General features: G+C 37.9%; 1 protein-coding gene across 1 annotated transcript in view; it reads right to left on the bottom strand.

Annotated features, from left to right (window-relative positions):
- TBC1D19 (TBC1 domain family member 19) overlaps nucleotides 1-26,582 on the bottom strand; it is a 130,468-nt gene that overhangs the window by 98,859 nt on the left and 5,027 nt on the right. The window contains exons 2-4 of the mRNA XM_056125556.1: nucleotides 18,626-18,698; nucleotides 16,967-17,012; nucleotides 5,817-5,892 (exon numbers count right to left, since the gene is read on the bottom strand). Coding sequence (XP_055981531.1) covers nucleotides 5,817-5,892; nucleotides 16,967-17,012; nucleotides 18,626-18,698 — 195 coding nt within the window. The remainder of the gene's footprint in view (nucleotides 1-5,816; nucleotides 5,893-16,966; nucleotides 17,013-18,625; nucleotides 18,699-26,582) is intronic.

The following is a 26,582-nucleotide window of genomic DNA, read 5'->3' on the forward strand; positions in this document are numbered from 1 at the left end:
GAGAAAAACACCAAACTCCTATATAAGGATACTCTATGAACTACCTGACCAGTACTTTTCAAAATTGCTAGCTAATGTCCCCAGAACCACGGTCTGAGACACAAGCATAACCCAGGGGAGCCTAGAGAGACATAACAGCCAAATGCAGTGTGGTATCCCGGATGGGATCATGGAACCGAAAAAAGACAACAGATTAAAATTAAGAAATCTGGATAAAATATGAATTCTAGTTAACAACAACATATTCATATTGGTTTACAAATTATAACACTGTACAACATCAGTGTTGAAATGATAATAATGGGGGCTGGAGCAATAACACAGCGGGTAGTGCGTTTGTCTTGCACGCGGCTGACTCAGGTTCGATTCCCAGCATCCCATACGGTCCCCTGAGCACCACCAGGAGTAATTCCTGAGTGCATGAGCCAGGAGTAACCCCTGTGCAATGCCGGGTCTGACCCAAAAAGCAAAAAAAAAAACCCAAAAGTTAATAATAGGAGAAACTGGGTAGACCTATAAGAATTTTCTAAATTGTCAAAAAATTTCTGTCAATCTAATACTCTAATACTGGGCTACAGATGTGACTCAGTGGCAGTGTACGTGACTCACATATGATGCTCTCAGTTGGATCCATGGCACTTCCCCCCTTCCATAAAAATAATTCAATCTATTTTAAAAAATAACAAGCTGTGATTCCTCAAGAGGAAGTATGTCCCTCATTTCCCAACTTCTCTGTCTGTGGAACCCTTTCTGTGGCGTATCTCTCATTCTAGCACCCTACTAATATGGCTCTGGGAAATGCCGCTGAAGTATAAAGAGTTCTTCTCCTCCCAGCCAAAATATTAAGCTTCACTCGTAACTGGCTAAGGATGCCAAGAAGTTGATCCATTTCTGACGTCACTAAAAACCAAGTGAACTGAAAATAATGCAAAAAAAAAAAAAAACCAGGAAAAATAAGAATCAAATGTTTCGAGTACAGAGTTTCAAACAATTTTGTGCCCAAGTGTTTTTTTTTACTAAATAAATGGGAGATTTTTAAAGAGTTACCCAATTAGTTTTTTAAAAAAACTTCATTTTGGTTGTAAAGAGAAATAAACCATATGAGAACTCCTCTGGCTCTGCGCCTTCCCAGGGCTCCTACAGAACTCCTCACCACACAGCACTTTCTATCTTTAGCTACTTGTGTTCAAGTCTTACTTCAAAGATTAAATCACTAAGTTATCTGATTGCAAAATCTGTGTCTAATTTATGTCAGGATTCACAGCATATAACAAGAGTGTCTTCTACTAATAGGCATCTAGTAACTAGATTTTAAACAATGTAAACATTGGCAGAAGATGACAAATGCCTTAATCATTCAGCATAAACTTACTAAGTTCCTGCTACATAAAGGTCAATATACTAGTTGCAATGGGCATACACAAATAATTTCAAATTGCAACCACTTTCACTGTGACAATGGTCAGAAGGATGTGTTCCCACACAAGGCAATTTTGTGAAGGGACCTCCAATGACAGTGTGTTTGCTACAAAGGTTCTAGAGCCAGAGGTCCTTTCCAACAGAAGTGATACCAGGATGGGAGAAGGGATGCCATCCTCACTGAGTCCCACAAGACAGCTGGGATTTTCATAATGGAAAGCAGGCCAAAAGGACTTTCCACGACGTGAAAAGAGTCAAAGATGAAAGAACCACTGGTAAAAGAACTCACCTGGAAGACAAACAGGACAGTTTTAAGAAGCAGAGATGGGCAAGGCAGGAGGAGGCTGGGGTAGAGCACATGCTCTTAACTGTGGAGCATTAGAGTAAGAACTTAATTCATTAGGCACTTGGGAGTCACTGACAGTTTGTTGGAAGGCAGTGAGAGACATTTTAAGGAAGTGTTCAACTGCCTGTGTTTAAAGTTAATAGTATTTTTAAAATACGAGGAAATGTGGAGAGATTGAAAGTTGGTAAGATAAAATAAGGATATGAATTAAAAGCATAATGTCTGAAACAAAGTAAACAATCAAAGATAGTTATTAGTTTTTATTATCCTCATCATCATGGAAATGGCCTTGATAATGAAAAGGAAAGGCTCTGGGATGGAAAGGAAATCGTTGACAGAACTTAGGGACTGCTTGGAGATGAAAAACCGAAATCAAAGATATTTCAAGTCTAAATGACTATGGTAATAATGGAAAACAATTTACAGGAATTTGAAGGTCATGGAGAGATACTCACTTTGGCAATAACATAATAAACTCAATTTTAGATGGACTGAGCTGGATCTCACAGAAGGAATGTACAAACAGTTGACTACCAAGCCAAAAAAGAATGTAGCAACTAAGAAAAAAACTCTGAAAGTGTGAATGAGAAGACCTGAATATTTTTTTTTCTTTTTGGGTCACACCTGGTGATGCTCAGGGGTTACTCCTGGCTCTGCACTCAGAAATGACTCCTGGTGGTGTTCAGGGGACCATATGGGATGCTGGGAATTGAACCTGGGTTGGCTGTGTGCAAGGCAAACGCCCTACCCTCTGTGCTATCACTCCAGACCCTGAATATTCTTAATACAGGTGCAGATATTAAAAATGATTGAGGCAGAGACAGAACTAGGCCTGGGCATCCGCAAGCATGAAAACACAACTAGAACAGAGAAAACAAATAATACGAGCATCAAATGGCATCAAAATGAACCACTGAAAGAAATGAAATGGGTCAATACTAGCTAACAAAGATAAAACTTTTTAGTGTGATTTACCTCCTAAATATTCAATGGTTTGGGAGGAAGGAGGAGGTAGGTAGTAGAGGTAACCCGAAGCCAATTATTGGAATGGCAGATAGACTATCAGATAGATGGGGCAACAGAACATGAGATGAAACAGAACATGCTGGAAGGACAACCAGGCAGTTCAGACAAGGTAGCTTTCAAGCAAAATTGCTACACAGAAGAGAAAGCAAAAGGACCAGATAACTCAAGGAGAACAAATGTAGAACAGCAAGGAGATGCTTAACAGCCAGAGGACTTCCTTCCTGTGATTATGGTTAAAAAATCTCCTATTTCGAGAGATGCCCGCAGACCCCGAGTCAGCCTGAATATCAGATCCAGGGCATCCTGGAGGAGGTGGGGAGGGGGTCGTGAGTCCCTCCACCTGCTTTAGCAGAGACCTGGCAGCCAAAACCCTCCAGAACCGCAGCCATGCTCATGGTCTGCCCCACAGGTTCAAGCGAGCCTATTGTATGAATACATCTGTTGATTAACTCGGGTACATGGGTTTTGTGACCAAAATCTCCAGACTTCCATGGAGTTGGGGATGGGATGGGTGACCTCCCCTCATTCCCCTTTTCTCCCGGGAGCCTGTCTCCAGAGTGCACCAAATAAGCTCATTAATCGGCCATGATTTAGAGACTCATAAATAAATCTCAAAAGAGATCAACGAGCTGCAGAGATGCTTCCGGAGTCCAAAGTCATCATCCAGTTAATAATAATTCAACTCCTGTTTTATCACCCCATCAGAATTTTATAATTCCTGGAGTGGCTGCACAATATCTCATACTCCACATCCCTGACATACCAGGAGCAGCACACCACATTGGATGGGATGTAAAGCAGAAGGCAACCACAAGGCTTAACCTGTAAACAACAAGTTAGTAATCTTTTATACAAGAGCTTCATGGCTCCTGGTTGAGATATGACAATCTTCACACTTTCTTTTAAGGATATCTGTTTTGATCAGTTTTAGTGAATAACAAGTAATACAGATAAGTAATACAAACAAGTAACAAGTAATACAAAATAAATCATTTAGGGCCTGCTATTGGGGAAGTCTTGGGTGATGGTTGGAAAAATAGCGAACAATGGTGGTGGGAAGGTGTAATGGGGTTAGTAGTGGAATACTGAATGTGCTAAAGCAATGTGACATCTTATTATCTAGCTCTTACTCTGGAGAACCTGGCAGGCTACTGAATGTATCCTGCCCACACGGCAGAGTCTGGCAAACTCCCCGTGGCATATTCAATATGCCAAAAACCAGTAACAATGATGGGTCTCATTCTCCTGACCCTGAAAGAGCCTCCAATGTGGCACTTTCTAAATCTCAGGGCTAGGAAAAAGGAGACGTTACTGGTGCCTGCTCGAGGACATCGGTGAACAACAGGATGACAGTGATACAGTGATACAGTGAAATCAATGTGAACAATTAAAAAAGAGAGAGAACCTATTATTTCAATAAACATTTACCAATATCGTTCTGTAAGCCAGGCACTGGACTAGATGCTGAGGATAAAAAGCACAGTCCCTGCTCTTGCAGAATGAATAAATTAGTGCAGAGACTGGCAAACAATCTGAAAGAGGGCAGATTACCAATGTTTTAGGCTGTGTGGGTTGTAAATTCTCCAATGCCACTCCTTAAGTATGACACTGTACTGCAAACGTAAGTTGAAGAAAATATGGAAGTAAATAAGCATGACTATGTTCAATGAAGCACATTTTATTAATTCCTACAATTTTCCTAGGTCACAGAGGTATTCTTCCCTTGACATTTTTCCTTAGTGGTAAAATATATTAAATAATATTCCTAGCCTGCCAGTCAAATAAAAACAGATGGCGGGGTAGAGGCCTATGGATGCCAATTTTTTTATCTACTGGGTGAGTCTGCAAAGTAAAGGGAAAAGGAGCAAACGTACACAATGCCTACACTCACCACCCATATATGTTCTCAGCACATGGCAGATAGACTATCAGATAGATGGGGCAACATCTATCGGGCCTACTCTTTGTTCACTCAGTGTTCAATCATGACAGGAAGACAACATTTAGAACGGATTGCTTATACCTAACATGCTAAAAACTGCTACTTTCTCTAAACCTTTAGAACAATTTCAAATTTTACCCAAAAAATACTTAAACCCAACCTTTACTCTGCTTTTATTTTCTTAATTTTATATCTTTACAACAAAAGACAAAAAATTCTTTTCCACATATATCATTTTTAAATTATGTTTTATGACATATCAATAATAAAGTGATTACTAGTTCCATAGATACCCCCTGAAAAGTGAAATAAAATGACATCTTTCTCAAATAACTTTATGGCTTTTTGTTATATTCCTTATTTGACCACTTTGAAGCTTTTTTTTTTAATTAAAAGTTGAAAATAAAATCTGTCTAAAATCTACTGCTCTAGAACAATATGATAATCCAGAGTAGAAGAAAACTTCTCAGGAGTGAAGAAACACAAATTGCTGAAGGTGAGTGATAGGCATATAAAAGTTGTTTGGAGGCAGATTGCAATTTTTCTGACAATTTCTGAGGCACTATGAAGAAGCTAGAGATCTATTTTATTGTTTTAAAGTCAGTTTTAGTTGTTTCAGCCCATTTTATCTTGCAAGAGAATTTGAATTCTGTAACAAAATGCAATTAATTAGTACAAAACAGCTTGCTGTGAGAACAAAAGTATTTCAACTATTTAACACTGGCTTCAAAAGCCAAAAATTTTAAAGGAAAAATGAGTCATTCATTCCCCTTTCATTCATTTAATATCACAGATCATGTGGAACATATTGCTTCATAATATTTTTATCATTTTAAAGTTCAGGTCAGTGTGGCCTTTCCTTTACTCAATATTTTGAGGATTATCATAATTAAATAGACGTGACCTTTGGTTATTGAAAGTAAAAGGAAAGAGTAAAGAAATACTATTCACATCATTTTAGTGGTTCTTACTCAGTCTTTCATATAAAGAGAAACACAGACCCTTGATATCAATTAGGACCTTTCACTCTGCATTACGTAACATGATGTGGAAAAATAATGTTATGAATGAACAGCAGCCAACCTGTGCTTTTCTCATGTACACCAAAGGTTCCTTGAGATGTTCAGGAGGCGCAGCAGGATGACTAGGTAAAGGAAACCTAGAGACAAAGAGAGGCAACTAAATTATGCTTCATAATAAATTAACACACCTATGTTTAGAAATTACCTTTGGAGTTCACGTAAAAATTAAATAAAACAGTTCGATGCATCTACATATAGTAAAGGAAACTATGAAAGTTTGATAACATATATTATTTTCATTCCTCCCAATTTTATTTATCCCAATCAGAAATGAAAATTATTTTCATTTCTGATTATATTTTACGAAGATGAAACTGCAATATAAATGCTGCCTTTTGGTGTAAATTTATACTGCCCCAATTTATGTAGCATTATTAAACCAATGACAAAACTTTATTTTCAAAAGGACAGAAGCACCATCTTTTGTAATATTCATGCAATACGAGATAATACATGATAAGACATTATTCTTGTTCTGTAACACTTTTGATCCAGGTGAGAGATGCATCTCATCAAACACGAGATGAGATGCATTCAAATGTGTCAACCTTGGATCAAACTGCAGGAAAGAAGTTTTGCTGTGGCACTGTTCTTGACCACCAACATAATAATCAGATATCTTCTCAGTAAGATAGTGATTTTAAAAAACTTATATCAAAAGTCCATCATTTTAAAAAATTCTACATCATATATGGTTGTTAGGAAGACTACATCTCATACAGAATGCATGTAATACACCTAGTATGGCACTTTCCTACATACTGAATGGAATACTAAGTGTCAAAAAGGTGGAATTTTGCCTTTGTGACATGATTGGTACCTGATTCTGCTAAGTTAAAAACAATTAGTGCAAAGTTTCTCTTATGCAGACTATTAAAGAAAATGAACCGAAAAACCAATTTTTAAAAATCTTCCATGTGAAGAGTTCTATTACTTCAACATTCTTAGACTCTCTTGAGGTCTTTATTCAACCACAGAAGAATTATTCAGAAAGTCACTCTCAAATTTTGGAAGAATAATCTAAGCATTCTCAAAAGGGTTATTTAACTGGGTTGTCTTTTTAAAAAGTTCTACTAAAGCACCATTATTTACAAAGCTATTGATAGTTGAGTTTCAGGCATCAGTCCCACCACCTGTGTCAACTTCCTTCCTTCAGTGTTCCACGGTTTCTTCCCAGTCTGACACCTTGACAGGCACATTTTCTAGTTTGGGTGTTGTAGCTTGGATATTGTTCTCAGTGTTGAAGACTCTGGTTTAGAAATATAGCTATGGCATTCCTCTGCATCACTGATGTTCCCAAGGTTCTTGACCCCTAAATCAATTTTATTGTGTAATTCAGTGAAAGGACTATTTTCTCTTGTACTAACTAAGCTATGTCCTCTACTAATCTTTTTTTTCTTTTTGGGTCACATCTGGTGATGCTCAGGGGTTACTCCTGGCTCTGCACTCAGGAATTACTCCTGGTGGTGTTCAGGGGACCATATGAGATGCTGGAGATCGAACCTGGGTTAGCCACGTGCAAGACAAACACCCTACCTGCTTTGCTATCGTTTCGACCTGTCCTCTACTAATCTTTATCAGAATTACAAGTGTATAGATCTTCTTCCAGTTAGAATGGTTGCATCTTTTTAAAAAAATATATTAAAAAATTATGATTTACAAAGTTATTGATAGTTGTATTTTAGATATATATATATTTTTAATTTTATTGAATCACCATGATAGTTACAAGCTTTCATTTTGGGCTTACAATCACACAATGATCAAACACCCATCCCTCCACCAGTGCACATTCCCCACCACCAATATATCTGGTATACCCCCCCTTTCCAACTCTCCCCCTGCCTCCATGGCAGACATTATATTATACCCCATAATCTCTCTCTACTTTTGGGCATGATGGTTTGCAATACAGACACTGAGAGGCTATCATGTTTGGTCCTTTATCTGCATTCTGTACACATCTCCCATCCTGACCATTTCCTCAACCATCATTTTCTTAGTGATCCCTTCTATGTTCCAGCTGCCTTCTCCCCTTTGCTCATGAGGCAGGCTTCCAGCTATAGAGCAATCTATCTGTCCCATGTATCTACTATCCTTAGGTGTCAGCCTCATGTTATGTTGTTTTATACTCCACAAATGAGTGCAGTCCTTCTATGTCTGTCCCTCTCAGAATTTCTGATTCATTTCACTTAGCATGGTACTCTTCATGTCTATACATTTATAAGCAAATTTCATGACTTCATCTCTCCTGACAGCTGCATAGTATACCATTGTGTAGATGTACCAAAGTTTCCTTAACCACTCATCTGTTCTAGGGCACTCGGGTTGTTTCCAGATTTCGGCTATTGTGAACAGTGCTGCAATGAACATATAGGTACAGATGTTATTTCTACTGTGCTTTTTTGCATCCTCAGGATATATTCCCAGTAGTGGTATTGCGGCTCATATTGAAGCTCAATTTCTAGTTTTTGAAGGACTGTCCATATTGTTTTCCAGAAAGGCTAGACTAGTGGGCATTCCCACCAACAGTGAAAGAGTGCCCCTTTTTCCCCACATCCACACCAGCACTGGTTGCTTTTGTTCTTTTGAATGTGTGCCAGTCTCTGTAGTGTGAGATTATATCTCATTGTTGTTTTGATTTGCATCTCCCTGATGGCTAGTGATATGGAGCATTTTTTCATGTGCCTTTTGGACATGTATTTCTTTTTTGAGGAAGCTTCTGTTCATTTTTTCTCCCCATTTTTTGATGGGGTTGGAGAATTTTTTCTTCTACTAGTATCTTGTATATCCTGGATATTAATCCCTTATCAGATGGGTATTGGGTAAATATTCTTTCCCATTCTGTGGGCTCTGTGTTTTGGTCACTGTTTCTTTTGAAGTGCAGAAGCTTCTTAGTTTGATGTAGTCCCATTTGTTTATGTTTGCTTCCACTTGCATGGTCAGTGCTGTTTTCATCCTTAAAGATGTTTTTTAGCTTCAGTGTCATGGAGAGTTCTGCCTACAATTTCCTCTATGTACCTTAAGGATTCAAGTCTGATATTGAGGTCTTTAATCCACTTTTTGATCTGACTTTTGTGCCTGGCATTAGACAGAGGTCAGAGTTCATTTTTTGCAGGTAGCTATCCAGTTTTTCCAGCACCACTTGTTGAAGAGGCTTTCCTTGTTCCACTTCACATTTCTTGCTCCTTTGTCAAAGATTAAGTGGTAAAATATTTGAGGATCTGTGACAGAATGTTCAACTCTGTTCCATTGGTCTGCAGGTCTGTTTCTAGCCCAGCACCATGCTGTCTTAATTACTACTGCTCTGTAGTACAGTTTGAAGTTGGGGAGGGTGATGCCACCCATCTTTTTTGTCCCAAGGATTGGTTTAGCTATTCGTGGGGGGTTATTGTTCCATATGAATTTCAGGAGTGTTTTGTCTATGTCAGGGTTATCCTGATAGGGACCACACTGAATTTGTATAGTGCTTTGGGCAGTATTGCCATTTTGATAATGTTAACCCTCCCTATCCATGAGCAGGGGATATGTCTCCATTTCCTAGTGTCCTCTTTTATTTCTTGAAGTAGTGCTTTGTAATTTTCCTTGTATAGGTCCTTCACCTCTTTGGTTAAACTGATTCCGAGGCACTTGATTTTCTGAGGTACTATTGTGAATGGGATTTTTTTTAAATATCTATTTCTTCTCTTTTGTTATTTGTATATAAGAAAGCCATGGACTTTTGGGTGTTGCTCCTTTGTAAAAGATTAAGTGGTCAAATATTTGAGGGTCTGTGACAGAATATTCAACTCTGTTCCATTGGTCTGCAGGTTTTGTAGCCTGCCACTTTACTAAACCGACCTATTGTTTCTAGGAGCTTTTCTTTTAGAATCTTTAGGGTTTTCTTAGTATAGTATCATATCATCTGCAAATAGTGATAGTTGGAGCTCTTCCTTTCCTATCTGTATTCCCTTGATACCTTTCTCTTGCCTAACTGCAATGGCCAGGACTTCCAGTACTATATTGAATAGGTGTGGCGAAAGCGGGCAACCTTGTCTTGTGCCTGATCTTAGAGGGAAGGCTTTTAGTTTTTCCCCATTGAGAATGATACTTGACGTGGACTTGTGGAGATATTTAATATTTCAATCCCAATCCTCCACCAGTGTCACTTCCCTCCAACAGTGTTCACATATTCTGCCCCACCCCCAACCCCACCTCATCTCCACCTATCATCTTCACAGGCACATTACAAAGTCTCAGTGGTTGCATCTTAGATCTCATGCTTTCAGTTTTGTTGCCTGTATTTTGAATATATCGCTATACTACTAATTCATATCAAAGCCCTGAGACCTAATCACCCACTACTTCCAGTTCTCTTCTTCCCCTCTTGATTTCCTACTCTGTCCTCCTCTCTAAGCAATGGGGTCAAGGGTGATCTACACAACCCCTTTCTACTACATTTCCTCATCCATTATTCTATATATCACAGATAAATGACATCACCCTGTGTTTTTCTTACTACTTCTGGCTACTTCTACTTCAATCAACATATCTTCCAGTTCCAACTCTGTTGCAGCAAATTGCATGATTTCATCATTTCTTTTAGCCGCATAGTATTCCACTGTAAATAATATAAATACTGCATCTTCATGATCCATATATCTGTTGTTGGAACCCTCAGTTAATTCCATATCTTAGTTATTGCACTGAGTGCAACAATAAGTAACGGTGTGCATATGTCCTTTTGAGAGAGTTTTTATGCTCTGGGTGGGAGGTGAGGGTTAGATGGCCCAAAGTGCTATTGCTGGATCATATGGCAGTTCAATTCCAAGTTTACTTAGAACTTGTCATATTGTTGTCCACAGGGATTGTGCCTAACAACATTCCCAATAGCAATCGGTGAGTGCTTAGAATAGTCACATTCTTAATAAAAGCACCAAAAGTTGAAAATATGTCAAAAAATGCACGCCCTGGTTACACGCCCAGAAAACCTGGCAAAATAAGCCATGCTAGGACTCGTCATAACCAGTAACCAACTAAGTATCTCAAACAATTAGCACCAGTTTACCACTGAAAGAGGCCTGATGACCTCTCAGTATCTGTACTGCAGACCATAATGCTCAAACGTAGAGAGTGAGTATGGGGGGAAATTGTCTGCCATGGAGGCAGGGGGAGGGATGGAAAGGTGGGGAGGGTATACTGGGGACATTGGCGGTGGAGAATGTGCACTGGTGCCTCCACCAGTGGGTGGGTGTCTGATCATTGTATGACTGAAACTCAAACATGAAAGCTTGTAACTGTATCTTATGGTGATTCAATAATAAAGAATGGGAAAAAAAAAAGAAAGAGACCTGACCTGTGCAGGTCTGGTGATAAGTGAGGGTAGCACCAGGACTCTGGGGGTGCCCAGATACCCAGACTCCTGTGACCTCCTTCACAGAGGAATCCCCACTTGCTTTTCAAAGCTGGGTGTGATAGATCTCAATTATTTTGGGACATGCTGGTGTGGTAAGCTGTGTGACCCTGTCTACTACTTGAGAATCCATGGAAGCTTTTCTTCAGAGCAGGTCACCACCAACTGCAGATACTGTGGCTGGGTTCGCAGGAGGGTATCTGGGACCATAAATATTGAACTCAAACTGGAATGGTTCTAGTGACAATGGAAGACAGGATTGTAAGGGATCTACACCCAGCTCACACTTTCCACCCAACCACTACATGGTCATTGAGGAAAACCCCTAGCAGACTGGGACTTCTCTCTCCACACACTGTAGGTCCTGAACAACAACACAGAACGAGGCCACTGTGCCTCCAACTGGAAAATCAAAGCAAATGTGCATAGGTTAAATTCTATGGTAGAATGAACAAGAGAGAGAAATCTTTTAAAAAGAATCCATCTTAACATGGAAAAGATGAGACTAGTAGTGAGTTTAAAATAACTATTATGAAGAAAATCAGTGACATCAAGTACACTTCAACAAAGAACACATCATAATAAAATGAGAAAGAAAAGGCAAAAAAGGGTGCTCATCACCAAATTGGAGCTATTCCCTAAAAACCCACACAGAAGTGCTGGATATAAAATGCAAAAGTAAAACAAAGCTCCACTTTGGAGCCATCCTGCCCTGAATGTGTCTGATCTCAGGTGAGAGCACAGAAGTGACTCAGTGTCAAAGAGAAAAGAATCAGAGAAACTGATGAAATGATAAACACGAAAAAAGAATTAAGTTTAGGGAAAGAATAAATAAATTCTACTAGAATTATCAGACACCAGAACAGGAACTATGAATGATGTGTATGCTAAAAGACAAATATGAGATTAAAAAAACAGATTGAGCTTAGTCAAAGCAATATGAGGGCTTATCAAACCTAAAAAAACAATAAACCACAAAATCCAGGAAACTGATAGAAGACCCAAGTTTTTAAACATAAAAAGACCTATACCAAGAGACATTAGTACTATATTATCAAGTCAACAATAAAGAAAAAATAAAGAAGACTGCTAGGGAAAAGAAAATGTACCACACAATTGCAATCAAATCAGACAATCATCAGATTTCTCAGAAGAAAATTTACAGGTTAGGAGAGAGTGTGATGACATATTTGCAGTCCTGAAAGACAACAATTACCAGTCAAAAACATTCTCCAACACAAAATTATATTTCAAAGATGGCGAGAAATACGTTTTCAGATCCAACAAAAATTATAAGGGACATTACACGCCACAAAATCTGTCTTCTTAGAATGATAAAAGTTCTTTTACATGAAAGAAAAAAATATTATGTGAACTTGAGCAAGATAATAACTAGTAAAAGAGGACCCAAATACTACATGGAAAGTATCATGCTAAGCGACATGAGTCAGAAAGAGAGGGATAGACATAAAAAGATTGCATTCATCTGGGGGACATAAAGTAACAAAATAGGAGATTAATACCCAAGAATAGCCGAGATCAGTACCAGGAGGATTACTCCATGGCCTAGAGGCCAGCCGGGAATTCTAGGGGAAAGGGCAGCTCAGATAGAGAAGGGAGCACCAAATAAAGGGTGTTTGAAGGATCCTCCCAGGATGGGAGATACATGTTGAAAGTAGACTATGGACCAAACATGATTGCCACTCAATGCCTCTTCTGCAGACCACAACACCCAAAAGGAGAGAGAGAACAAAAGGGAATGCCCTGCCACAGAGGCAGGGTGGGATTGGGGGGGGGGGGATGGGAGTGGGAGGGATACTGGGATCCATGGTGGTGGAAAATGGGCACTGGTGGAGGGATGGGTATTTGATCATCGTATAATCTAAACCCAAACACAAAAATTTGTAAGTCTACAACTGTACCTCATGGTGTTTCACTAATAAAAACTAAAAAAAAAAGAGGACCCAAAGTGTAATAATAAAGTGAGTAAACAACAAAACATTAAAGGGTAGGAATAAAGAACAGAATCTGTTCAGTCAAATAATTACAAGTGGACTCCAGTAGAAAAAAAAAGAGATTTATTTTATATACAGAAATATCAATGCAATATTCATGGGAATCACAAACAAAAATCTGGAATAAAGACACATAAAAGAAATGATGTTTGGAAACCTACAGAGCCATATTGCATATGTTATTGTTTAAGACCATATTGCATACTGTTATTGTTTAAGACCATATATAAAAATAAATTACAATTAGATTAAATATTTGTATATAAAACTTAAACCCATAAGTAAATAGTAGAAAACAAAACTATTTTTAATGTTCTTTATTAAAAAAAAACCCATAGACATTTCTGGGGATCTGACTTTAATGGCAAAGGAACAGATTTAAAACATTGTCACTGTCACTGTCCTCCCGTTGTTCATCGATTTGTTCGAGCGGGTCCAGTAACGTCTCCATTGTGACAATTGTTACTGTGTTTGACATATCGAATATGTCATGGGTAGCTTGCCAGGCTTTGCTGTGTGGGCGAGATACTCTCGGTAGCTTGCCGGGCTGTCCGAGAGGGACGGATTGGCCATGTTGGCAGCGTGCAAGGCAAATGCCCTACCCGCTGTGCTATCACTCCTGCCCATCTTATACAACAATGATGGGAATATATAAACTGGCACTGGCTTTATGGAAAACAGTATAGAGAGTACTTAAAAAATTACAAACAGAAACATACGATCCAGCAATCCCATTCCCAGGTATTTATCCAAAGAGTATTAAAGTAATAAATTGAAAAGATATTTGTATTCCTATGCTCAAAACATCATTATTCGCAATAGCTATGACACAGAAACAACCAAAATACTCATTCATGGATAACTGGACAAGAAAGCCGGGGTGAATACAGAATTGTTTATACAAATGCTGCACCATAAACGAACAGCAAATCAATACGATTTCATTTTAAATAAACTTCATTTGATATATCTAACCTAATGAACATAGTAGCTTAGTCCAGAGGCTCTCAAGCTTTACTTCTTATTTGAATTACCCAGAGAGGTTTCAAAACTCACAATGTCTTTTAAAATTCTTAACAGTATAGTTGAGGGCCAGCAATTAAAATAACAATTACAAAAATTTTGTCAGAATAATCTCAAAGGATGGGATCCAGAACTCAGCACTTCTCCACTTGTTCAGGTGCTTTCAGCATGCAATCAACTACAAGAACCACAGGCTCAATCTTCTACTGAGCGTGTAGCTTTCACACCACTTAAGATCAAACAATCCTAAATAAACTAGCAGAAATTGGAAAACATCCATTATTTTTATCTCCCATTTGCCTTTATTTCTCAATTTTTTCAGGAAACAGAAGAAAAATGGCAATATTACTGGTCTTCAAAAATCCCAACAACTTATTTAAAAATGTTTGAATCTAGAGTATAGTGTTCTAAAGAAAAGCCAATACTAGAAGACTGTCCTCTTCACCAAGTGGGAGCAATCTGTCTCAAAGAACAACTGTTGGGGATGCATTAGACCACAAAAGGCTCAGTAAACCTCAAATGACAACTGTAATAACCCCATTGTGAGATGTAATGATTTTCACAAATTTTTTTTTCACTGAACTATTTTCTGATAATGCCACTTGCCATTTTGTGAACAAGCAATACAAAATAAATTATTTTGTACCTGCAAAGGGGGCAGTTTTGAGGGGGTGCCTTGGTAACAAGGGACAATGGTGGAGGGGAGGAAAGTCACACTGGTGATGGGATAGGTGTTGGAACACAAAATGCCGGCACTGTAGCACTGTCCTCCCATTGTTCATCGATTTGCTCAAGCAGGCACCAGTAACATCTCACAACAAATTGTGAGACTTGTTGTTACTGTTTTTGGCATATTGAATACGTCACAAGGAGCTTGCCAGGTTTTGCCGTAGCTTGCTGGGCTTTCCGAGAGGGACGGAGGAATCAAACCCGGGTCGGCCATGTCGGCTATGTGCAAGGCAAACGCCTTACCCGCTGTGCTATGGCTCCAGGCCCCAGAATGCCAGAAATAACCAAATTATAGACAAATTCTTATTTTATTTATTTACTTATTATTTATTTATTTGCTTTTGGGTCACACCTGGTGATGCTCAGGGGTTACTCCTGGCTTTGCGCTCAGGAATTACTCCTGGCAGTGCTCAGGGGACCATATGGGATGCTGGGAATTGAACCCGGGTCGGCCGCATGCAAGGCAAACGCCCTACTCACTGTGCTATCGCTCCAGCCCCTAGACAATTTTTTAAACCTAGTGTTTATATGAAGTTTTTTAAAAAAAAAACAAAGCCAAAATTAGTTAATAAATAGAATTTATCAGATTTTAGGAAAATACTAGATAATCATTAAATTCTCCTCAGAAGAAAACCCAATATTTGGGTGCTTTTATCCCACCAGCATCTGAGACAAAGACACTGAAGTCTCAAGCTTTCTTTGTAGTAGATATAAATCACCATATTTACATTAGTTCAATCAATGTGTGGCTCTCATATTGTGAATTTAAAACCTTAATTATCATGATAAACATCTATTTCTTTGGTGGCTTTTGCCAAAGGAATTAACACAGCCAACTTTAATTAGTAGATATGGATCTACTAATTACCTATATCTGATGTTACTTAAAAATTCAAAAGTCAACTGGAAAGATGGTGATAAGGAAAAAAGCAAACATTATTTGGGAAAATGTGACTCCAGGCCCAGGTTACAGACACTCATTTGAGTCTCCTTACTTTAGAAACACACTGTCATTGTTCTCCCGTTGTTCATCGATTTGCTCTAGCAGACCCAGTAACGTGTCCATTGTGACAAGTGTTACTGTGTCTGGCATATCGAATACATCACAGGTGGCTTGCCAGGCTTTGCTGTGCGGGCGAGATACTCTCGGTAGCTTGCCAGGCTCTCCGGGAGGGGCGGAGGAATCGAACTCGGGTTAGCCATGTTGGCAGCGTGCAAGGCAAACGGCCCTACCAGCTGTGCTATCACTCCAGCCCACTTCAGAAACAATCCTGGAAAACTGGGTTCTTGTTCTTGTTTCCCAGTTAACAGATTAGAAAGAAGGGGGTAAATTGGAAAGAGGAATGTTCGAGACTGGAGATGCCAGACACAGGTCTACTGAGAGCAGTGAAAACAACAACATCCAGAAGACTTTAAAACTCCCTCAGACCACACAGTCACTGGTGACAAGAAGCTGTTGATTATTCTACACAATGTCACCTCTGAGAAATGTGGTACTGGAATACAGTAATTAAAGAATAAAGATGATGAATAAAGGAACATTGAATATCCAAAAAAAGTGAACATTCTAGATCTTTGTTTTTTATAATTATAAACAAAATTTTAAATAGTTTATAATTACAAATAATTCTATACACTTTAAAGGACTGAGGGAATATCCAGCTAAATAAAAGCACTGATGGTTTTCACAATGACAAATTATGTTTAGAATGATCAGTTACAAAGTGGAAAACAATGGTAAAAGAATATGGGTATGCTTCAGTTATATGAAATATCTTAGTCTCTAATTACACTGAATAATATAAAATATTTAGAGACTAAAGTGAACTATTCATTATTAATTCTCTGGCAACTCTATAATTTTGCTTCTAATACTATACATGAACACTAAAATGCAGTAACACAAAGAATATATATAGTCATACTGTATTCCATTACTTAGAAAGTAAACATAGCAAAACATGACAGTAACTTAAAATAGGAAAAACTCACACACTCAGTTCACTATAAACAGCATTATGAAGCTTCTTCTCCCAACCTTTAAAAGAAAGGGATAAGTTACATGAATATACTAGCTTTAGAAATATACATTATCATTAAAATTTATACCATCATATTCCCTTGGGAAAGAACATTATCAGTTGCCAATTGTTCTGTAAATTGTTTTAAGGAATCATTTTTTGACTATATTTCTTGGCTAACTATGAGTAGCCAAGTTATTAACATGATGGCTTGAGAAATAATACAGCAGATAGGGTGCTTGCTTGCTCGAAGCAGACCTGGATTTGATGCCCAGCACACCTTATGGTCCCCAGATCTCTAAGGGCAGAGTCAAGAGTAGATCCTGATTATCACTGGGTGTGGCCCAAATACCAAAAAAATAAAAGGAAAGAAACTTACCGATATGGTTTTTTTAAGGCAAAATAATAAAACAATTGCATCATCATTTTCCCAAAATGAAAGAAACATTTTCTACTTCCACTATTAAGGTTCTCAAAAGGATAAAGGACAAAGTGTGGTTGCTGTACTATCAGTATTATGGCAAATGTACAAGTGAAAGAAAAAAAACTGTCAGACACATGGCAAAGATAGATCACATGTAATTAGTTGCAATTAACTAGACTGAAAACTTCGGTCACAGGACCCAAGAGATAGTACAATGGGTAAGACACTTGCCTTACACACTCTAGGCCTAGATTCAAGCCCTGCCATCACTTATGGGTCCCCAGTCCTACCAGGAGAGATCCCTGAACACCAAGTCAGGAGAAAGCCCTGAGCACCACTTGGGTGTCGCACAAAAACACCAACAAAAATCATAAACTTCTGAAAAACAGAAGCAAATTATTATAAGATGCCATCAGCCAGGAGTCTGGCTGCTGACTACTTTAACTTGTCTAGGTAATCAAACAGTGTCTATGAGCTAAGGATAAGAAGAGAAACCTTTTCCTTTTGTATTTTCTTTTTTTGCTTTTTTGGGTCAAATCCAGTGATACTCAGTGGTTACTCCTGGCTCTGCACTCAGGAATTGCTCCTGGCAGTGCTTGGGGGCCCATATGGGATGCCAGGGATTGAACCCAGGTCACCCATGTGCAAGGCAAATGCCCTACCCACTCCGGCCCCAAACTTTTTTCTTGCTCTGTAATTTTTGTCTTTTCTTTGAAAGGACAGAGAAAAGGAAAGAAGTGTAGATGGAAAAAAGTCAATGAAAAGCAAAGGGCAGGGGCTGGAGCAATAGCACAGTGGGTAGGGCGTTTGCCTTACACGCAGCCGACCTGGGTTCGATTCCCAGCATCCCATATGGTTCCCTGAGCACCGCCAGGAGTAATTCCTGAGTGTAGAGCCAGGAGTAACCCCTGTGCATCTCCAGGTATGACCCAAAAAGAGCAAAAAAAAAAAAAAAAAAAAAAAAAAAGCAAAGGACAATTTATCTAAGGGATTCTTTTTTCTTTTATAAATAATTTATTTTTAATTTTATTGAATCTAATATTATCAAGAGGTTTTCTAAATTTTTGCATCATTTTCTTAACATTTCTGACAGTTCAGAAGCCTATCAAACCATTGTTACACAATTTTGAATGTTGGGGATACAATAGTTCATCAAATAAAATTTTTACTTATTTTCCTTAAAGAATTAGGATGGAAAGTACACACCTGATATTTTAAAGAATTCCTTAATATCTTCTTTTAGTGATTCAAGCTTAATTTCAGGTCTCTGAAGACTGGCCTATTTAAGAAAACAAAAATAAAATTGAAGACAGGTCAAAAGTTAATAATCTTGATTAATATTTTTTGCCTAAATAAGACATACAGTTTGCCAACAGTCACATTAAAAGTATTCATCATCACTGATTTTTTGCAAAAATGACAATGTGATATCACATCAGATCAATGAGAATGACTATCAAAAAAGACTCTGAACAATCAATGTTGGCAGAGATACGATTTTTAAAAAGAACCCTTATTTACTGCCAGTAGAGATATAATCTGGTTCAACCTTTATGGAAAACAGTAGCGACATCTGAAAAAAACTGAGACCAGAAATACCTTATAATTCAATAATTTCAGTCCTTAACATCTGTCCCAAGAAGACAAAATCACTAATTTGAAAAGATGTATGCACACCTATATTCACTGCAGCATTGTAGCCAAGATCTGGGAAAGTACCCAACAACAGATGAGAAAGTTGTCTATACAGAATGGTATACTACTCAGCTATAAGAAATGATGAAATACTGCCTTTTGGTGCAAATTGGATGGAACTACATGGTATCATGTTGAATAATAAAAGTCAGAAGAAAGAAAAATACAGATGATCTCACACATATAAGGAACACAAATAAAGCAGGAGAATAGAGAAATACCAAAGAAAACAAACATTAAGTCTCTGCCAATGGAACTCTGTTTACCAAAGAGAAATGGGGGGTGGGGGTACAGGGGGGGATGGACAAGAAGGGACCTACAGACGCTGGTGAAGGATATGGCACTTTAGTGGTGGATATGCTATAGCAACATTGATCACCTAAAATATAAAAATATAAATATTAATACTAGTGTACACCATGTTATGCAAAAAAAAATCACTTATAGAGAACTTATTTCATTTGATTGAAATTCTTTTAAAGTCACCAAGACTTCTGCTGGAGAACAGAAAATGGTCAACATGGACTATTGTTCAAGAGCTCTAAACAAGAATGTGCACAGTGGGACCTCAGCGAGACCACAGGAGTCACGGTACTTGCCCGCATGCAGCCAACCTGACACATATGGTCCTCCATCACTGACCATTGCCACCAGGAAGAAGGTCAACCAAAACACGCTACGCATGTTATTCCCATTTCTTCTTCACATGCTTGTTTAAATAAAAAAAAAGGGGGCTACAGATCGTAATTGTTTCTGTAATCCTAGTAATTAGTGTGGAGATAATAGATCTAGGTGATATAGATATACATACAAACATGAATTTATAGATATAGATAGATTATACATCACTATCACTATCACTATCACCTTGTTGTTCTTCAATTCGCTCGAGCGGGCCCAGTAACGTCTCCATTCGTCCCTGTCACGTGCAAGTGTATCCCGATGACATATTGGGTGCTCCTTCAGGGTCAGGGGAATGAGGACCATTCACTGTTACTGTTTTTGACATATCAAGTACGCCACGGGTAGCTTGTCAGGCTCTGCCCTGTGGGCGGGATACTCTCAGTAGTTTGCCGGGCTCTCCGATTATACATAGTCAGGAATTAGTTTGGTTTTCAAAATGGAAACTCTGGCTCTGTTCAAGGGAACTTATTCTTAATCTGCGTTGTACAACTCACCGTGATAGACCCCTCACTGGGTTTCTTCTGCTGACCTTCCCAAACTCACCCACCTCTCTGCCAGTACTGGCTTGAGTCTCCCTCTAACTGCACATGGTCACTTTTTGACCTCCTTTCACGATATACTTTATTGATTCAAAAAGCCTTCGGCTTATATCTTGGAACTTATCTCCTCCCTCTCGTTTCAAGTTGGCCACACTAATTAGGGAATTCTACATGACTTTCTCTAAGTAACTCAGGACTTAAATAAAACATGCAGAGATATTTATTTACACAAGGCGAACCCACATTTCAGTATCTATTTCTCTCTTTAAAGGATTAAAAGACATAACAGTGGCCAAGGTAGATATGGATAAGAAACAGACCTTACAATACTAACATTTATTCTATTCATGTCTAAGAGGAAGTATATTTAATATTTAGCTGAATCATTTAATTTTTTTCCTACAATTAATAAATACATGTCAACTTCATGTCTCCTCAGTGAGCCCTACATTATGTATACATGGTATATTTCTCATAAAGTAGAAAAGAAATCAATATTTGAGATATAATTTCAAAATTATTTAGTAAGATGCTAGCACTTTAAAAATTTTTATTAAAGCCCTATGACTTACAGTTATTCATAGATGAGTTTTAGACCTATAATATTCCACCACCAATGTCATCTTCTCTCTACCAATGTCCCAAGTTCCCTCCCACTTTCCAGTCTGCTCTCTGATATGCACATTTTTAGGTTTGGTTGGGGTAGTTTGGATCTCAAGTTTCTGGTATTGCTGGTTTTGTGGTTTGCATAGATAGCTAAACCATTTCTCTACATCACCGATGTATCTGATGTTCTTGACCCTTGCCCCTCATTACTTCCCTTATGCCAATTTCCCCCCCTCAATTTCTGTCCTTCTTTGTCCTCTATCCTATACTCTGGGGTCAAGGGTAAGGTAGGCAGTTCCCCTTTCACACATTGCATTTTCTCATCCAGTTACTCTACATGTTGCAGATGCATAAGATTATCCAGTATTTATCCTTCTTCTGACTTACTTCACTTAACATGGTTTCTTCCAGGTTGAAGTGAAATCATTCTTTATAGCTACATAGTATTAGACACACACACACACACACACACACACACACACACACACACACACAGTATCTTCATTATCCACTCATCTATCATCGCATATCCAGGTTGATTTCATATCTCATCTCCATATCTTATCTATTGTATTAAGTGCAGCAATGAATAATGGTATGTAATATGTTCTTTATAATGAATATTTTTGTGTTCTAGGTACCAGATACCAGATACCAGAAAGATACCAGAAGTGGGATTGCTAGGTCATTATGGCAGTTCAATTCTTAGTTTAGTGAGAAATCTCCAGACTTTTTCACAGGACTTGCAAACGGCATTCTCACCAGCAGGAAATGAAAGTTTCTTTTTTACCACATTCCCACCAACAATAGATTGTTCCCAGAATTTTTGATATATGCCATTCTCATTGGTGTGAGATATCTGATTGTCATCTTGATTTAGATTTCCCTAATCATCAGTGATGAACATTTTTTCATTGATTGTCCGCCTTCCATCAGAGTAAGATGATCTGGGGTTCTAGACTTATAACAACAGCATATCAGTTATATTATTCTTTCTCTCTCCAAAGTCTATCTTCTTTCGGGTTCCTTCCTTTCAAAATTCTATTATTTATAATAACAATTTGAGCAGCAAGACTTATTAAACACTTAATGGAATGGAAATAACATTTGTGGTTTTATATAACATCCATTTTATATACAAATAATGCATGCTAACACAAAATAACAAAGCTGATCTTGTGATAAGCATCAAATATGGAATTAGGCTATTATTTTACTGTCTAAAGGATGGACAAGTAAATTCAATTTTAAGGTGCAAGTTGACTTCATAACAAAGTAACTCAGAAAAATGCCCCAAACCCCACAAACCTCAAAATTCCTTTATAGAAACACAAAATTCTGTGCTATCCCAATAATATATAAAATAATAAAATGAATCTAATATAATATATATTTAAAAACAAATTTTAATAGTCTTAAAAAGAAAGTAGCAGAGAAAAATACATAAATCATTTCTTCTTGGCTTTGAAATATTCTGCAATATTTTATTTTTCTAGTTGAACTGGGCCAACACTATCCTGGCACGTTTTGAGCAAATTCAGGGAAAATAGTACAGAAAATGTTGGTGGCAGGAAAAGGTTCTTGTGTTAAATTTTAAAATGCGTGTAACAAGCAGTCATTTGGTAAAATGTCTAATTTTCAAAGCTGGTTATACCTACTGCTTTTTACTGGAAATTCTTTTATTGTTTGTTTTGTTCTTTTATATTGGTTTTGGGGCCACACTAGAAGGTGCTCAGGATTTACTCCTGGCTCTTCGCACAGGAATTACTTCTGGTAGCACTTGAGGGGCCTCAAGAAATCAAACCAGGTTGGCTGTGTGCAAGGCAAACGCCCTATCAGCTATACTATCGCTCTGGCCCGTATAGGAAGTTCTATTTCAATATGAAGTCAAATAGTTTATGCCCAAAGACCTGAAACATTATCTTAAAATCCTTTCTTGTTGTTTCAGCCAATATTAAACCAAAGCATAACAATCTCTACCAATCATTCTATGACGTCCCACACTGAATGTTTTTGCCTTAATTCTCAAGTTTTCAATAAACTCCAATCTTGTCTTTTGCCCTTAAAAAAAAAAGCTGGTTATAAATTTGTTTCTTAAGAGTGAGAAGGTTTCTATTATATGTTTATGCTGTGGGGTACAAATTAAGGCAAAGTTAATGTCACATTTTTTTCAAATCCCAGAATGCAGTTTTTAAATATTAATCTTTATGTTCTCTTAAACTTTAAATCTATAATAGTATATTTTATTTTTCTTAGGATTCAGCAAACACATTTTGTGGTTACCATATAATCATATCCTTATAGTGCTTTATCGTTCTATTCTTTTGCCCTAAGTTTTATTATATCAAAGCAATTAATAACTACCTGGTGTCCTATTTTACAGATACCTAGTCCTTTATTTAAAATTTCAAACCCTGAAAAGCTTTGAAACTAAAATGTTTTTCACAACTGAATTGATAGAAAAATTGTCCCGACTTGAACTCATCTGGTGGCAAAATCTGATCCACCCTGAATTGAGATGAGACTATTTACAGACCTTGTTTATAACACAGCATGACAATTCAGATGCTTTACTGGCAGTTGTAGTAATGAGGATAACTACAAACACCATGGCCTGGATACTAAATAGCATATAGAATATGAATACATTATCTTTCTAAAATTTAAAAAACTTCGAATTTCAAAATCTCTTCCTTCCTTCCCAGTGAGGGCTCCTGCATCTGTATTTACTGTCATGCCTGGCTTAATGGGCTACATTCTGAGAGACGCATTGCTATGCAATTTCCTCATTAAGTGAGTGATGAGGATATTAGCAATATTAGCAATAGATTTTGTATGCTTAGGACTATGACGAACAAAACAACACAAGATTGGATGGAGCACAAAGGAAAATGATGCTCCCAGGGGACTTGGTAAATAAGAGCATGAGGCCACTGCTCTGGTATAACTGCTTAGACTCGACTAGGTGATAGGAATTCAGAGAGCACCATCAGAGATGCAGTCCATAGTTAAACACAAAAGCAGGTGGCAATGTGATTGTGTCTGTAAGGTTAGGTTCTGTTTGTAATAAGTCTATCCATTAAGGTGGAACTTAAACTCTGTTATTGTAGCCCCTTGGGCTAGCAATTCAGCCCAAAGCTGGAAATACCTCGCCAGGACCAGGCACTGAATATTTACTAGGCGCCAGGTAGTCAGGGTCTGCGACGTGGCTCAGTCCTGAGCTTAATTGTCAGCATTGCAAAAACGAAACAAAACAAAAACCAACCCCCCAAGTATAGTCAATATAGTCATATTTGTAGTATTTGTTTAATATCAGTACAGTTCAAAATAAGAGGGAATGGGCCTGAGTAACACGGTCAATCCGGGTTCAATTCCCAGCACCCCAGAGGGGCTCCCATCCCTGAGCGCAGAGCCAGGAGTTAGCCCTGAGCACCACTGAAAATCACACAAGGAAGTAAGCACTTCTCCATGAAAGATACTGTTAAAAGAGAATAAAAAGACTAGCCACAGACTGGAAGGAAAATATGTTTTTTAAAAAATATATATATTTGATACATGATTTGTAACCAAAACATGTAATCAACTCTTAAAACTCGACACAAAGAAAACACGCAATTAAAAAATGGTCAAAAGATTTGATACCTCACCAAAGAAAACAGATGGCAAACAAACATATAAAAAATAGTTCAATATCATTAAGGAATTACAAATTAAAACAATGGTGACATATTCCTACATACTTATTAGAACAGCTAAAATCCAAAGCGCTGATGACACCAGATGCTGGTGAGGATGCGGAGCAACAAAACACTAATTTGCTACTGGTGGAAATGAAAAATGTACAGGAAAACCGGAAGTCAAGTTGTCAGATTCTTACACCACTCATAGTCTTTTATCCACACAATTCAGCAATCACACTTCTTTGTATTTATCCAACTGAGCTGAAAACTTACTTCAACACAAAAATTCTGTGCAGAAATTAGATTACATTGTAGCAGTGTTACTCATAAGTGCAAAAACCTGGGGCAACTATACATGTCCTATAAATGTTCTTCAAGAGGTAAATGTATAACAAACTGTGAGATAGCTGTACACAGAATATTATTTAGGAAAGTCATTGCCATCAAGCCACAGAAAGGCTTAATACTATATTTCCTACGACGTGAAATTCTTAGAAGCAAAGTTATAGAGACAGTAAAAAAATCAGTGGTTGCCTGGTGCCTGTGAAAAGAGACGGAATGGATGAGCCAATGGGGCACAGAGGATTTTGAGGGCAGCGAAAACTTCTCTGATACTGGAAAGATGTTTATATGACATTAAAGGTCTGTCAAACACACAGAATTATGCAGCACAAAGACAACCCTGAATTCTATTTAATGATAATGTGTTTAGCAAGAGTTAACTAACTGCAACAATATACAACAGTGAATAACTACTGCAGTAACTATTCTACTAAGATGTTAACAGTAAAGTATACAGGGGGAGAGGGTATATATATATATATATATATATATATATATATATATTTAGATTTCATATATGTACAAATATGTACATATATGAAATCTAAACTTTCTATTCACTTTTACTACAAACCTAAAACTATTCTAAATAAAGTCTATTCATCTCTCTCTCTCTCTTTCTCTCTCTCTCTCTCTCTCTCTCTCTCTCTCCCAAAAATAAAATCTGACACACAGCTTTGTGGGAGAATTCTTTTAAACACTTGTCTTTTAAATAACTTTCATAACACTCTTACAACAAAAATAAGCTTCCCTTCTCACTTTATCAGATAAGCATGACATTGATATAAGACCTGTCAAAAATATTGCAAGAAAGAAGATTCCAGGCGGATCTTTCTCAAAAGCATAGATGCGCTTGTTAAACACTCATTACCAGGGTTCTGCAAATACAGGCTGTAGAAAGTCACAACAGTATCCAATCCTACTCTGGTGATGAGAAAGTGGCATAACTACATTATAGCCACCCCACCCACTAAGGTGCCAATATCCTCCCACTACAGTCCCTCTCCTCAGCCCACCCCCTGCTTTGGTAACCTCAGATCTGCAGTTGGGGTCTAAGGTTTCTTTTCCTTGAACTTTGGTGCTTTATACCACATCTGAGTGCAATTACTTGAAATCCGGATTTCTTCTTATTTTACTTAGCATAATTCTCTCTTGTATATATATGTTGTAGCAAAACACTGGATTTCATCTCTTACATTTTCCACTCAGTGTTTTCCACAGCGAATGTTTGAACATACACCACATTTTCTTTATCTACACCCAGGTCCCTCTGTACTTGAAGAGCTTCCATATTTTGTCTATTACAGTGATACAATGAATAGTGTGCATCCGTCTTTTTTTGATTAGTGTTTTATGTTCTTGGTTTAAGGTTTTATTTTTGTGCGGCAGGGAGTGGGGCGGCACACCTGGCAGTGCCAGGGCTTACTCCTGGCTCCGAGCTCAGGGATCATGCCTGGTAGATTTGCGGGACCATAGGAGGTTCTAGGGATGGAATCCAGGTCAGCCATGAGCAAGGGAAGTGCCCTACCCACTGTGCCATTTGCTCCAGCCCCGAGTGTTAAATGTTCTCGTTGAAGTATATGGTAGGTTGGTTGGTTCTGGAGTTTTCTTTTTCTT

This window comes from Sorex fumeus, unplaced genomic scaffold (genome assembly GCF_029834395.1).
Source record: "Sorex fumeus unplaced genomic scaffold, SorFum_2.1 ptg000055l, whole genome shotgun sequence".
NCBI lineage: Eukaryota > Metazoa > Chordata > Mammalia > Eulipotyphla > Soricidae > Sorex > Sorex fumeus.